The following is a 16,115-nucleotide window of genomic DNA, read 5'->3' as shown; positions in this document are numbered from 1 at the left end:
CTTCTTACCTTTAGATGTTTCTCTGTATAGTGATGACATGATGTCACTACAGAAATTTAAAAAGTATTATTCATTATACTTATTCTGCTCTGTTCCCTGGGTTGGATCTTTAAATCTCTTATTTTTTATCAGCCTCTAATCAATAACATTATTTAGAGATTATAAGATTAATTTGTTTTAAAGAAGTTGCTTTTAATGTTTTCACTCTGATTTACAGGCAGATCATTTATCAGATTAATTCCAAGTTGCCATTCATTTCATTTAGGCATGACATGACTTACAGCCACACCATGAGATATTTTTGTATTTCTTATAGAAACTGTCTCATTACCATAACAACACGGCTGATAAAATAATACCAAGTTAATATTCAAACACTGATCATAAGTATTCTCACTGAAATGTGAAATCCTTACATTAACAAAGTAGAATAAAATACATATTTCACACACTCCTTAACTAAGACAATTTCTAACATAGACTAAAAACGTCCACTTCCAGAAATTTTAAGTGTTCAAAAGACAGATAATTGGGCCTTTCAAAATTTCAGATTATAGTAAGAAGTGTCATATTTTCAGCTGTGAAGATCAGTGTTACCTTTCAGTAAGTATAATGAATCATACTTTTTCAATTTCTATGTAATTTATATTCATCTTTATTCTTCTGAACAGCTGAGTCTTATTCAGAATTTTATTCATGTTATGTTTGGAATAAAAAATAAACTAGATTAGAAAGTAGGAAAGGGGTAAGGAGATAGAAAAAGTAAGCAATGAAAAATTAAAATGCAGTCTAACTTCTTGTCTCAAAAAGAATGTTTCACGTTGCTAATTGTTCTCAGCAGTAGATGGGGGCCATTGTGCCTTTAGGAGTATTGTCTAGGAGACAGCCCTAAATTGGGACTTACTGGCAGGAATCTAGAGCAGATGGTAGCCCAGGGCCTCCAGAGCCAGGGGAGCGGGTATGAAGCCAGAGAATAAATAACAACATCCCTCTAGCTTTGTCTAGAAAAAAACAAAACAAAACAAAAAAAGACCACTGCCCTCGGCCATCAACATCGATGCTCACAGATTAACCATATTATCCGATATTCATCATAGGGCTAGCCTAGTTGGATGGGACCCTTCCTGCATATTTCTGTTGCTCTTTCTTTAAAGTAGGGATGTGTGGCTAGGAGAAAATAAACACATCTTGGTGAAGAACCTTTTGGATGTCTTTTTATTTTAGTTGCTTGATGTGCCAGGCCTGTTACGTATTTTTATACTTGAGTCCCCACAACAACTTGTGAGATGGTTACCATTGTTATTTTCATCTTATGGTCAAGGAATTGGAACTCAATGAGTTTGAGTAATTTTCTTAGTATGAAGTAACTAGGAACTAGAAATGCTGGAGTTTTTAGCCCCATTTCTCTGAATTAAAGTTCATGTGACTTCCTCTAATGTCCACTATAAAAGACAGTAATCCCCTAGATAGGTAGAAAGATATAATGGATGGATGGATGGAGGCATTTAATAAATACTTGTGGAATGAATAAATTATATATATAATATTATATAGCTAATTATATATAGTATAATTATGTGTATAACACATACACAGTGTACCTTTTATGTTATCATTTTTATAGGTCTGATTTTGTGACTGTCTTCCTTTGCCTTTTGTATGTGTTTGACACATTTACCATTAATCTTCTCTGAACTTTACCTGAACTCTGAGTGAATTTGCTCCCTTTCCAGTAGCCAGGCTACAAGAGTGAAGCTTACTCTGGAGCTCTGCTGATTAGGCCTTCATTGGGAAAAGGCCATCCTTCGCAGGGGAAGCTGTCCTCTCTGCGTTGATGACAGCCCTTACTTAGAGGAAGATTTTTAATTGACTAGACCAATTGAAACCCCCAGAACAATCCTATACTCATGTTTTCCTAAATTCACTGTAAAATTAATATTTAAAAATATGTTACTTCCTGTTTTTAAAGTTTTAACAATATTATTTTTCCCCAGAAATGGAAGATAATGTGTCATGAACTTGGAACCCACACAGCCTGTTCGATTATCCTAAAGGAGCATTTCTTATGATCTGTTAAAATCTTTTAAAGAAAAAAAAATTAGTCAATTCTCCCAAGATTAAGCTAAATTATTTTCTTAACTAGTTTTGATTAGATGCATACAAATATAAAATCAACTTAGTCAACTATGAAACTCAAACACATTTATAAGTTAATGTTCTCTGAAACAACAAAAGCAATAAAATTCAAATATCCTGCTACTTCCTATCTAAAATTGGTACAACTAAGTTATCACTTACAAGTCTGTGGTACCAGCGGATACAGTCTATTTTATTTAGGTTAAACATGTCCTTACTGCCTGGAGACAAGTAATGATTCAATTTTCTCTTCACTTATCTCTGTTTTAGAATATTTTGAAAGTTTGTACAGTGCATAATGTCCTTTGACCTACATCCTGTGTGAATACATCTTTTACTGTGTTAAGTTCACCTCTGTTCTATTTAGCCAACAACATGTAAACTGATTCTCCATGATGTCAAAATTATTCTAAATACATTCTCAAACAAAGACTGAAATAACGTAGTAGAGTTGTAATTTGCTCACATAAACCAGGAGATACTTGTAATATTTGGGGGATTATTTTCTCAATTTAATCAAATTTAATTTATGTTAACTACTCTCAGACCCTGGAAAATTAATCAATAGGTACAGAAGAATCTGGGACCCACATTTAAGAAAGACTGTTCTAACATGCATCAAAAACTTAAACAAGAATATAGTAAATGACATAAATGGGGGGGTGCTTAAGTTAGTAAATACAGTAACAAGCAGGGATTATTTCTGAATTTGTGTAAATATCATGAACAAGCCTTTCATGTTCATTATTCATCCTTTCAAAATGTTCTGTTAAGCATCCAGCCTGGGTAAAGAGCAATGAGAGAATCTTTGAGAATTATAACAATGACAGAGAGAGAGTCCCAGACTTGAGAAACTTTACATAGTAGAGGAGATAAGGCTTGTGTGCCAGCACAGTTGCGCACAAGATGTACCTGTGAGGTGCTATGGAGAGGTGCCAGATTTCACATACACGCATGCTGACAGAGATGTGCAGGAGTGACCCAGAAGGTACAGCGGCTCTAGGTGTGTCCCAGTTTCTGCAGTGCTTGCTCCACCTCTCCGTTACACCCAGTTTTCCATAAAACACCTAGCTTCTAAAAGTTCTAAAAATCACTCTACTGATTTTTAAATATCTGAGTTTCATTGAAAATGAATATATGCAAGTGGCAATTCTCAGAACCTAATTCTTTTTATAATAATATCGTTCAGTGATGTAGACATCTAAGAGCTGTCTCAAAGTGGACTTAATTTTCTGTAGCCCTTTTTGCAATATTCTTTCCCATTGAAAATGTCACTGTGGGAGACCAGCCTTTCAGAGACTGTTCAGAGAAGCCCTACCCAGCAGCCTGGCTTCATGAAAACACCCAGCCCTGTCTGTCTCCCGCTCTGCCCTGTCTCCCGCTCTGCGCCCCCCTCACTAGCGTGGTAGTTAGTATTCCTTACAGTGCTTTGGGGATCATTACTGTTACTTATGTACCTGGAATAACTGTGAAAACTTCTGCTCAAACACAAAAATGGAACAAAAATGCTAATAAATCAGTACTGTCCCTTAGAAATAAAACATCTTCTTGAGGTAAATTATCTATTACAGTATCTAACTTGGTCTACAAGATATATAGGTAGGTAGGAAGGTAAGTAGGTAGGTAGCTAGGTAGGTAGATAGATAGATGATATTGCTCAGTCGTGGTCAATCACTTGTTACGTAGTCTCAAAATATAATCAGGAGGAGCAATAGTGCAGGTTAGACAGACAAATAGACAAGCATGTCTGAGAGTATGTTTCCTTGGTTCTTACCTTTAAAAGAGTTCGTATATTTCCATTGATCATTCACACGTGACTGTTAGAGAATTTTCTGCTTATTTTCCCATTATTCCTTCTGTTCTTCTGCTTAGGAGAAAGAATAGCATAATAGTTAGGAAACCTGTGTGCTAATAAATAATGTCAGTTGCCTCCATCAGCTGTGTGAACTGCAGCAAATCTCAAAACTATACCCAGCCTTTATTTCCTCATCTACAAAATGAGAGGATTTAGGCAAAATCTTCTCTGAAAGCTATTTTAGCTCTAAAATTGTGTGATGCTATAAATTAAATTGTATAGGATAAGACATCCTTTTAAGGGTGAACTGAATCATTACTATTTGATATTGTAATTATCCCATACATTTTTGCAGGAGTTGAAAACAAAATCCTTCCTAGTTTAAACTAAATTAAGAATGCAAAGTGTATTGTCTTAAAAATTGCTTTATGAAAAATACTTGGTATATAAGTATATGAAGAGAATTTGCTGGAGCCTTGCTTAGAAATTAAAGCTTTTTCAGAAATTTTAATTAGCCTATCAGTACTTGCTCTCTGGATACTTGAAGTTTGAATTAGGGCTCCAGCTTCTTAAAATTGTACTTCAAACGTGAAAGAAATATTAAATCACAGTTAGTTTAGTTTCAGTATCTAAAGCATTTGTTTTTTAAATTCTGTGTTTATTTTGCTTAACTCTCAGAATGCCAGCTCCTTTTCTCTCTCTTTTTTTGTAGTGGGGTGTATGTATGTGTTTTATCTGCCGCTTAAATTCTATTGTACTTTTGGAGGGGGGAAGACAGTAAAAATGAAATTCTAACTGATTATATTGTTTGATTATTTTTCTTCTTTGCTATCTGTTTTGGATGTCTCATCATTGTATTTTATTTTGTCACTGTTTATTACAGAGGAGGTGTCTGCAAGGATAGTTCAAGTAGTCACGGCGGAGGCCGTAGCGGTCCTGAAAGGTGAACAAGAAAAAGAAGCCCAGCATAAAGATCAGCCTGCAGCTCTGCCTTTAGGTAAATGAGAAAGAGCCTCAGGTCAGGGCCTGTGTCTGCTGTACCCTAATCACAGGATCAGGTCTCCATGTTCAAAGATACTCCATATATCATATTTCACCCCAAATGGTGACACTCATCAAACACCTGTTACAATGCCCTGGGACCTGATTTCACGACAGGCTCATTGTGGTGTTTGGGTAACCTTTAGGACAATAAATTTATAATTAGATATTGCCCCTAAATTGCCCTTAATTTTTTATTTTCAGACCACTAGAGAGTTATAAAAATAAAGCCAATGCATTTTGATGGCATGGCCTCTACTCATAAAGGAAATATTCTAATGCTTTAGTTAGAGGTGATTATTTACCTTTACAGAGTTTGGTTAATGATTGTCTATTCCACAGTCTCTTTTGGGTCTTCCTAAACAGGCTACATGAAACCTATAGCCAGACGTTGTTAGAATCATCAGTGTCGTTGTACCCCATATGAGGTACTGCTCTTCACTTGATTCATTAAGAGCAATGAAGTAGCATTTGCCCTTTCCCTCCATCACAAGTCAAATGCCCTACAGGGCCAAATAGGTAATGTAATGGTGCTTGCCTAGGAAAGCCCTCTCAGCTAAAATCCTGCTGCCCATACTCTCACATAGATGGATAGATAGATAGATAAATAGATAAATGGACAGACAGAGACAGATGCTAGATACAGATGTATATACCTGCAAAGACATAAAAAAGGAAACTCTCTTAGGTCAGCATATATATGTTTATTTCATAGGTACATATAACTAATCCATAGAAAGGTATGGGTTTTATTTATTTGTTTATTTTTAACACCTTTATTGTGGTATGGTTCCTGTACAGTAAACTATACATATTTCAAATGTACAATTTGATGAATTTTGATAGATGTATGCACCAATGAAACCACCACCACAATCAAGATAGCTAACATTTCCATCACTCCCCAAGAGGTGCAATTTTCAAAAAAGGTATGGTTTTTAAAGCCTAAAAATAGTACATATCTATTTTTCTCTCCTAAACTCTAATATATCCTTAATGTTTGATTTTCTGATTAGCACTCCATTGTCTATTAAAAGTCAAGCAATAAAAATTTCTCCTCTTCCAGAAATAATAAATTCTACTCTTAACAGTACTCTCATTATTTTCAATAAAATATTCTTGGATTATTTTTCTCATAAAACAGAGGAAAAATTATCTAAAACATCAACCTTCTTTCTGTGGTTTACTTCTGTTATTTGAAGTAAAGGAAACTGCCCCCAGTTTTTAATTTGAAAGTTTGAAATATGCTTTGGAAGCCCACAGGGTCAAGGAACTAAAACACTGCCTATCATCCAAAAGCTGCCTCTACTAAGTGTTTTATGAAACTAAAATCCACATCATCTTTAAAATAGATTTTACCACTGGCTTTGACTGATTAATATTTCCTTTTGAAATCCCTTAACTTCATATGAGTGGTCATAAAGAGGGTAAGTGTCTTGAAGAGGAAAACTTGGATTTAAGTGCAAATGAATTCCGTCTTTTAGAACGTTCTCTTTGGTCCTTCTTCATGTGTAATGCCAAGGCCAGAGTATTTCTCATCTCCCGCTGGTACTGGTTTCTATCTGAAGGTTGCCTGAGGCTGTGACAGTTTCATTCTTCTTTTCTGAGAATACGTACTGAAGATGGGCTTTGACTTTATACTCAGTGGACAAAATGTTGTTTAAAAAAATATAGTGCCTGAAATCACTATATAATCTAGATAGCATTCGTTTCCAGATCAAGAATGTGGACAATAGAGAGCCCTAATATTTTTCTAGTCAGTCAAGCCAAACTCAAACTAAACTGCTTGAGTGTGTGTGTTTGAATATAGTAGTTTACGACCAGAATGAAATATTGTATTAACTGAACAAGCAGACACAAATTAATGGGATTAATGATCAGATTTTAGCAGCCATGTCTAATCCATTTTTATGGAGAAGACAAAATGATCTTCTTTTTAATACTAAATGCTCTTCTTTTTTTTTAGGTTTTCAAAAATATGTGAATGAGATAATGGGGCTTAAAATAAGTCAAATGCAGCTTACTATTGATTCTTTCCCCGAATCTCATAGAGTCCTTTTCACAGATGGCAGGACAGCCTACACATCTACTGGCCTAATAGGATTCATTGTCGTATCTCATTTTTTCCATTGTTTAATGTTTAGCAGCTGAAGAGACAGCTAATCTGCCTCCTTCTCCACCCCCGTCACCAGCCTCAGAACAGACCGTCGCAGTGGAGGAAGGTAAGGCCCGTTGGACTTCTTGAGGTTTGTCTTCTAATAAAGGGTGAATAAACCTCAGTCTGTAAGCACTGGACTTCAGTGTGGATTAGTATGTGACCCAGCTTGGGAGCTGTCTCTTTCAAATAATCAAGAAGAAACAGTTTAAATAAATGTATAATCATTTCCCTATACAAAATCAAAAGATAAGTATGGTCAATAAAAAAGGAAAAATCTGCTTGATAGAGGAAAGGATAACTTTGTGTTTAAATGGCTGGAATAATTACAGAGAGTCAGTTTACTTAATGTAGAATGTTTTGACGGAGAAGATACAGTTTAATCTTAAGAGTGACTGCACAAAAATAAATTTATTGATGAAATCAACACTTTTTTTACAGAAAGGTTGGCAGGAACTGTCTCTGTTTTGCTCACTATTATATTGCCAAGGGCTTCCCCAGGGCCTGGCCCATAGCAAACTCTGAATAAATATTAATGAATAAATGAAGAAGTCAGTGAATGAATCTGATATTGAGAGCAGTGAGCCAGAAGCTGAGATCATGACTTCTTTCCTGCTGAGACCTGTTATTGTCCATGAATCTATTTATGTATTTACTCAACGTAGAATGCCATGTCAGCCTTTCAGTTCTCAATGATAAAGCAGAGGGATGCCTTTGAAGAATATTCATTTAGAATCTGAGATGAAAGGCACTGTTTAAAAGCGAACTATTATTGGTTCTCTGACTTAGATCAGTTAACTTTTGTCTGTTGTTTGAGAGCTACAGGAGAAGGCAGAGGAAAGCTTCAGCTCACTTGCTGTTTCAATATAATTTAGTTTTCATATTACTAAAATCAAAATTTTGATACTTCTCCATTTTATTCATTTATTTCTTCACTTATTTTTCCTTCTGTTGTCCCTTTTAGAGATCACTTTACTGTGTTAAAAAATAAATAACATCACAAAAGACTCACTGTCTTTTTTACAATCTGTAATTAGATCTGTTTAAAATCTTTGAATTCCTAAATACAGATTTTTCTAAATTATTAACTATAAACTATCAATAAATACAATTTATTTCTGTCACACACTTATAAACTTAAACATTTTTTAGCAAAGTCTTTCTTAAATTGAGGCCATTTTTCTAATTTTACTGCTTGAAATAATGTTAAACAAACTAAATTATTGTAAGGAATAAAAGAAAATTTAGGGGCTATGATCAGTGCATATCATTAGTGTCATTACAGACACTGATTATTATTTAGTTAATTTCCTGAAAATGTGATTTGATCTTTTAATTCATAGGTTTGAAAGATCTTTTTTGGCCTATGTTCATCCATTCATTTGGTGCATATTTATGGAGCACCTGCAGTATTTCCTGCTCTCTTCAACTTCTAGTTATACACTAGTGGACAAAACAAACACAGTCCCTGCTTGTAAGAAGCACTTAGTCTGGTAGAGAGCAGAAATCCAATACATAAACTTACAAATAATCTCAAATTGGGTTAGCACTAGGAAGGGAAAGAACAAGGAGCTTCAAGATAGAAGAAGGGAAATCTTATTTTACTGGGTGGTGAGGGGACAGTTTGGGAGCTGATCTCAGAAGCCTGAAGGAGTGTTGGCCAAGCAAAGATGGAGGGAAGGGACATTTGCGGCAGAGGGACCAGGATGTGCAAGGGCACTCAGGTGGCAGGAGCATGAAGTACTGTGGGATCTGAAGGAGTCCCACGGCCAGTGTGTGAGAAAGGGGTAGAGCAGTGAAGGAGTTTGAGAACAAGCAGTGGCTGCTTGGTTCAGGGACCCGGATTTCACTCTGAACGCAGTGGAAAGCCTTCCATGACAGCTGCACTTCCCTCAGGTCATTGAAAATGCTTCGGAACCTGAACTTAAGGCCATTAGAGTGTCAGAGAATCCTCTTAACACGGAGAGGGATATGTTGTTGACTCCAAAGTTAGCCAGATGTCACATAACTTACTCTTCTTACTCTTATGTGGGAGCTGGAGCCGAAAAGATAGTGGGGCGCTTCCATCCACCTGGGGATTCACCCGGTCTGTTTCTGGAGGATGATACAATGGATATAAGGAAAATATAAATAAAATATGATTTAGGTAACGTAGGTGTCACTTTCCAGAGTAACTATTCCCTTACGTTTCGGGATTGCTTTCCCCAAACTATTTCAGTATATTCAGGGAAAATATCAGCCTACTTCCTACTGAAAACAATTCGGAGTATATTTTACTTTTAACATTTTTCAAGCTAAACATGTATTTTTATTGAATTATTATTTTTATTTTTTCAAAAGAAAGGAGTAACCTGTATGAAGGCCTAATGATTTACTTTTAAAAGAATAACCATATTTTTGAGTTATATAGAAAAAGGTATGTATTTTACAAACTCTACTTCATTTATTTAAAAGACCAGGTAATGTTCACACCTTAAACATGTGAGAGAGATGTAATCGAGACAGTCAAATTAGCCCTTCCCTTTTATTTGAAACCACTCTTAAAGTATGTATAACAAGTTATTTTGTTTTGTTTTATGAGGAAAAGATGAATGAAAAGTCACAAGACAGAATTCAATTTTTCAGTTTTTAAAACCAATCGGTTTGTAAAGACTAAGCCTAAATTCCATTAATCGTAGCACATTTGGTAGAAAGCAAGCAGGTGGAGTTTTTCATCTAGGAGAATTTTTATCCTCATCGACACACCTTCAGAGCAACTTTAATCTATAGGCAGAGTGAATGCCACCATCCAGTCCTTTATACAAGTGTAAGAGAGCTCTTAGATTAAATTGAGTAATTCAGTGATTTTTGAGGATATGCTTACTTTTTATTAATTATCAAACATTTTAAAAGCTGTTCTTTCCCAAGAGGAAGCATGACAACTTCCACTAAAAATAATTAATATGTTAACTACTATCATGTATAAATATTCATTTATTATAATTGAAATAATACTAATAATTCCCAGAATATGTGCTTATCCTGGGAAACAAAGGGATTTTGATGGAGAAATTAAGGGGGGAGGATATAGTTCAGTGATAAAGCATGTGCTTAGCATGTACGAGGTCCTGGGTTCAATCCCCAGTACCTCCATTAAAAAATAATAAAATACATAAACCAAATTATCTCCACCCCAAAAAACAAACAAAAAAATCCAAATTGATGAAGAAATTAAGCAAGTAGCACACTTAGAAAGGAAACCCAGGTACAATGAACCAAAACTGTGCTAGTTATGTTTTTCAAATTAATCTCCTCTTTCTTTTTGGTCTGACTATAGTAGTTGTCATTTGGACTCAACTGTTAGAATTTGGAAGCCCGTGAAAGAATAATGGAATCATCTGAAAACAGAACCAGGAATCCTTCTGCCCTCTTAGGTTTGCTCCAGAATCCTAGGGTGATGATTCCCTGTGTCAGTGACATGGCCACATTATAACTGCTAGTCTGAAGCAATTTCTCTCCACATCATTGGGGCAGCACACGTAGTCAGTAAACTGGGGAGTCATCAGTCAAAAACGTGTAGAATGGAAAGGGCTTAGAGATGGTGATAAACAATGTCAGTGGAGCCAGCTGTCCCAGGCCAGGGGACAGGAGCTGTGATACCAGGACAGGCAAAATCGCCAAGTCACTGATACCCCGAGAGACTCAATTCTCTCATAAAAGTGACGACTCCCTTGTACCAAAGGGGGCTGACATTCCAAGGCTGAATTTTGTGTGGGGAACCTTACTTTAACCCAATATAAATTTTCAAATACTTTTTTAAAAAAGTTTGTATGAAAACAAATTAGGGGAATGTGTTTCTCCACTGAAGTCAGGTAAGCTTCATTTTTGAAGATTTATCATTATGCAAAAGAACTATGTAAAAGTCCAAGGTTCATAAGGCCACCCTGTCCTTTAAAATGTCACATTATTAAATGAAACATTCTATTTTGTGGCAAAAGCAGAGTCCTTCAAAATTTGTGTACTTGCAGTAAAAGGAAGCATTCAGTCCTGACCTTAAAGAGCAAAACTGTTATGAATTCATTTTTTTCATAAATCTCAAGTCTAGCTTTGATGTGTCAAATGAAAGGAAAAAGCAGAGGTACATGGCAACTTGTCTGATGTACTGAAGGCAGAGACTAGCGTGTATGGAACTGAGATACTTGGCACTTTCTCAGATCTATTCCCATTTAATCCTCTGAGCAACCCACACGGATAGATAATACTCACTTCCACTCTTGCCCAAGATGTCATAGCTAGTAAGTGGCTTACCCAGCATTCAAATACAAATCTAAGTCCCTGCAAACACAGCCTCACTGCATCCCTAAAGCTGTCTCTTATCTAGGCTCTTACTGTGGGACTATGAAAGGAACGTGATCGTCCAGGGAGAGGTTTTTTTGTTATAAGCCACACGGGACTGATTTCCTTTTTTTTTTTTTTTTCCCCCAAACCACTTCCAAGTAAATCATTCATTCATCTATAATGTATTTATTTATAATTATGTATTGCACCTCCATTTGAATATGAACCAAGACCACCCACCACACACAATTCTGTAGCAAATGAGGATCTCTTGTCTTCGATCATTATCACTGGAACCTGGTGCACTGTTTGGACTTAGCCAGTCATGATCCTCTAAGCATCACTTCCCTGGCACGTCTCTGGGACTTATGTAGATGGGCTGCTGACTTGTAGGTCCTAAACAGAGACTTAGTGCATACAGCTCATAGTACCCAGAGAAGACTGGGCTTTGCCAGATATTCTTTTTCAAGTTGCTTGGTTAAGGGCCAGAAAAATTCTACAGAGAAGCTACTTTTCCACCGAAGCACTTGAAGTTTTCGTTGTTTTTGTTGTTCTCTGATTAGGCAAAGTCTTCAGAATAGAAAGTACTGTTTCTTAGAAGTGTTACAGATGTGAAGCAAGACTCTGGGCTGTTTCCACGTTTTGGTACTTTCAAAAAGAGCAACAAGAAAGAGGAAGCCAAAGTCTTCAAAAGGTTAAAACATCCAAGGAGTATTACCTTTAAACTATCAGCTCTCAGCTTTACATTCTTTAGTTTTGTACAGTAGTCTGCTCTGTTCCCCAGAAAATGTTGAAAAGCAGAGAGGCACATATGCCATTTTCACTTATTGATTGTGCAATCTGTTGAACGTATTAGAAGTTTTAGAAGGAAGTTGCGTACCTGGGGTAGTCTACAGCCTCGGGAGTCACTAGAGGAAATATGAATGGCTGGGAGCATGTGACAAGCCCAGGGCTTCTGATTCAGCCAGTGTTGTAGGCCACATCTCAGACAGTTGTCAGCTCAGCTGAGAAATCGTGCCGAGTTGAACTAAGAATATCAAATGTAATTTTAGGTTTCTTCTATCCCTTGATATAATAAGCATCGTGGCTGAGAAAGTTCTGAACATCCATCCAGAAACAAGTTCCATGGAACCATCAGTAAATAATGTGCTCAAAAGATTAAAGTATTCTCTCCTGAAAAATGTTATTTTCGTATCCCTCTGATTTCAGGCTCGTTTCCAGTTGTCAGCACTCGGTTGGCTGAAAATAAATTAGTGCCCGAAAAATACAGTGTATTTTCAAATTAATGCTGCAATTCTGTCCACTTAAATTTTGCTTGAAATAAAAATTATACAGAGAGATACTACAAATTTTGTTCTTATTGAAAATTATAAAATTTTAAAATTATTTCTCTATGTAAGTAAATAAATAGTGATTAGCAAATTTAGTAACCTGCCATGTAGGCCTGAGATGCAGTCTCTGCACCACATCAGCAGCCAAATATTGTTCATTGTCATCATCCTCACGGCTCATTGATGTTTGCAAGACTCCAAATGTTAAGCAAACTGTTGGATATACACTCATGTATCTAAGGAAATAGATTTAAATAATGCAGATTTCTAAGCTAAGACACAGGAAAGGACAGAAATGAGAGCAGTTCCTTTAGCATTTCAATGAGCAATATGCAATGAGGGGTTTGAGATATAAAAACAGCCAAAAGCCAGTGGTGTAAATTAAACCACATCAAAGAAAATCTTAATGAATCTGAAGCCAACTCTGTAGACATTCTCCACTAAGTGTATCTCTATTAAGTTTTCAGAAGAGAAACAGAACACAAGAAAACAAGTGTGTATTACTAGGTACTTTCTTAAAACCATATACTTTCACAGCCATGCAAATAAGAGCCAGGGCTGTAAAGGACGCCTAGGATTTTGCATCCAAAGAAAAGGCTGTCCTGACTGTGCTCCCCTTAGTAAGGCAGGAAGGAAAAATAATGCCTTGTAGATTTTTCTTAACAGGATTGAAGTTAAAAATTACTTTCTGCTTAAAGTCATTAACTAAGAATTAAATTAACCAAAATGCTAACCATGTGAGATAATTAAGGTTGTACTTCAACAGGACTATTTTCCCTTGTAATTGTACAGGCATCAGATCCTAACAACTTTCCTCTATTTTAACTTACAAATATATTGATGGAAGCATGAGAAAAATGAATGTAATTGAATTTCTTCTAAAAAATGCATTTGCATACTGCTTTGTTTCTATTCCAGTGTTTCTGTGGTTATTTTGACTTGTCTGAGGGGAATATAAAGATAATGTCTATTATGCAGTCGGTGTGTCAGAGCATACGATTCATTTAAATCAAGGGGAAAATTGCTTAAGGGATAGTTGAAATTCAGTGGCTACTGAAGCATGGAACATTCACTGTCTCCCATCCTCCATCAGCTTGGTCTTGCCAGTTCCCCTCCATCCTGCTGTGCTGCTTCTGTGGTCCTGTGTCCTTGTGCAGGTGTTTGTCTTGTCTGTCTGATCTTGTCTGTCTTGTCCAGTTCTCCCTGCAGTTTCTTCCTGTGTGTCTGTTTGTAGATGAAGGGGCTGAGGATCAAGTGGGTCCTCTACACAGGTTCCCCAGCCACGAACCTGCCACCAGCGGGGAGAGGCGTAGACTCCTAGCTCCCTCCATCTCGGTGTCTGTGCCTGATGATGACCCTTGCAATTCCGATGAGGAGTACTATGAGCATCCTTTGTTCAGCTCACAATGGACTGCCTCTAGTGCGCTCCCCAGTGTCCCAGCGCAGAGTGCAGAGGCCCACTTAGGCCAGGAGAAAGGTGAACCCAGCATGGTCCCCTTTTGCTCCTCCTCCCCAGCCTGCAGCTTTGACCACATGCATCATACTAAGTGTGCCATCACATGTGGGGTGGGAGTGACAGGAGCCTGTTTTTCCATATGGAGGTGAAGTCCCTACATAGCTTATGTCCGTCCCCATACCTCAACAATTTATAGGTAGGAAGCCTTATTTGAGACATGGGAGTACTTCCTTTTTTCTGTATCACTGCTTCTGAGAGGGAAACAAAAAAAGTTCAAATGAGGTATGACTTCTTTCTGCCCCTTGCAAATAAATCACTAGGGGAAAAATATATTCTTTTACCCAAACCAAAGAAGATGACCTTGAATACAATTTTTCCCTTGGATGTATAATATTACTAGGACCAGACTTAAATAGAATTAGGCTTCTTTTTAGTGCTATGTTAATATGATAGCTTTTTAAAGGGGAAAGATTGAAGAATCTGTTTAAGGTAGAGTAAATGTTATGGAATGAATTTATTTCTCCAAATCGCTTGGTCATCTACAGAAACAATAGAGACTTCCCTGAGTGACTAAATCTTGGTCCAAATTGGTATAAATGGGATAAAAGGAAGGAAATGCTCCAACATTTTGGTCATTCCAGCCTCATGAAGTTGGAGACGCTAGGGTATAATTGGCTCTTGTGAGGATAAAATAAGTGGGCAGTGGGCTGCAATTTGCCTCATTCTAACAAGGTAGTTTTTATAAGGAAAAAATTAGAGCTAATTTTGTTCTTGTTTACTTAAGTGAAGAGGTTATTTTCAAATAGGGAAAAATAACTTGCTTAAGGAAAGAGTTTATTTTCAGACGGAACAATATTTAATGTAAGGGTAGATGGTTCCAAGGCAATGGGAAATGAACTCGTAGTTCACCAACTACATTCATGATAATAAACTCCTTCAGGAGTCCTTTGGAAGACAAGAGCTCAATGGCTCAGACACTCTGATAGAGAAATATAATCAATATTGAATAAAACTAAGTAAACATAAAACAATTCAGAAAAATATGTGAATTTGTGAATAAAGAACAGTTGTTGAAAATAAACATGATTTATACAAAGTGAGAAAATGGAAAGCTAAAAAGTTACATGGATTTGGAAAACATGTAAATTAAGTTGATTAGATTCCATCCAATAAGGTGACATTAGTAAAGCAGCTACATTAAAAGTCTCTTAGCTGTAATCAAAATCTCTAATTCTATGACATAATAAAAATGGCCTTAATAATAAATTAGAATCTGAATGTTTAAGATGTTACTGACATAATTAAATTACAAAAATGAAAATGTCTGAGTGCTAAATGTGAGGAAATAGAAGTAGTTCTCTTTTCCCCCTCTAAGAGTTTTAATATTTCTCAAAAAAATCCTTTCCTTTCCATCTGTAGTCTTTCTCATAGGACCATTTAAACAACGTATAATTGTTTCATAGGAATTTCATAAAAGTCTTCCATTTGCAGAACTATAAAACAGCTTAACTGTTTCCCTGAAATTTCTCGAGCAATAAAATGGGATTTATTTTACTGGCATTTGAAGGGTAAATGAGAAACAAATGAACACAATAATTCATGGTCTTTAGAAACTTATTTTTTTACATTGTAACTGTTAACACTTTTCTGTGTGATATACATCAACTGGGAGGATATTTTGGCAGTTTTGTTGACACTCAATTATCTTCCCTTATTGGTTTTGTTTTCAATTGCAGAAATGAGACTTTATGATAATATGCACATTTTCTTATTCATTGTCAAAGGGAACTCTACAAGAACTACGTTACTGATATTTCTGTGGTTTAAACAATATGATAACAGTTGCGTTCCAGAGGTAGATTTTTCTAAGTAGTAAGTGAAATT

The 16,115-nt window shown here is 36.2% G+C and overlaps 1 protein-coding gene across 47 annotated transcripts in view; it reads left to right on the top strand.

The window, feature by feature from the left end:
• The window catches only part of MAP2 (microtubule associated protein 2), a 263,444-nt gene that overhangs the window by 206,250 nt on the left and 41,079 nt on the right, over positions 1–16,115 (top strand). For 39 of the 47 annotated variants that reach the window (XM_031451870.2, XM_031451872.2, XM_031451876.2 and 36 more), the window contains 2 exons: positions 4,815–4,928; positions 7,117–7,194. In XM_031451870.2, the coding sequence (XP_031307730.2) occupies positions 4,815–4,928; positions 7,117–7,194 (192 nt within the window). The remainder of the gene's footprint in view (positions 1–4,814; positions 4,929–7,116; positions 7,195–16,115) is intronic. The other 8 variants (XM_064485019.1, XM_064485017.1, XM_064485039.1 and 5 more) reach the window with 1 other exon arrangement.

Source organism: Camelus dromedarius, chromosome 4 (genome assembly GCF_036321535.1).
Source record: "Camelus dromedarius isolate mCamDro1 chromosome 4, mCamDro1.pat, whole genome shotgun sequence".
Taxonomy (NCBI): domain Eukaryota; kingdom Metazoa; phylum Chordata; class Mammalia; order Artiodactyla; family Camelidae; genus Camelus; species Camelus dromedarius.
The sequence above is the reverse complement of the archived record's forward strand: the minus strand, read 5'-3'. Positions and strand labels throughout refer to the sequence as shown.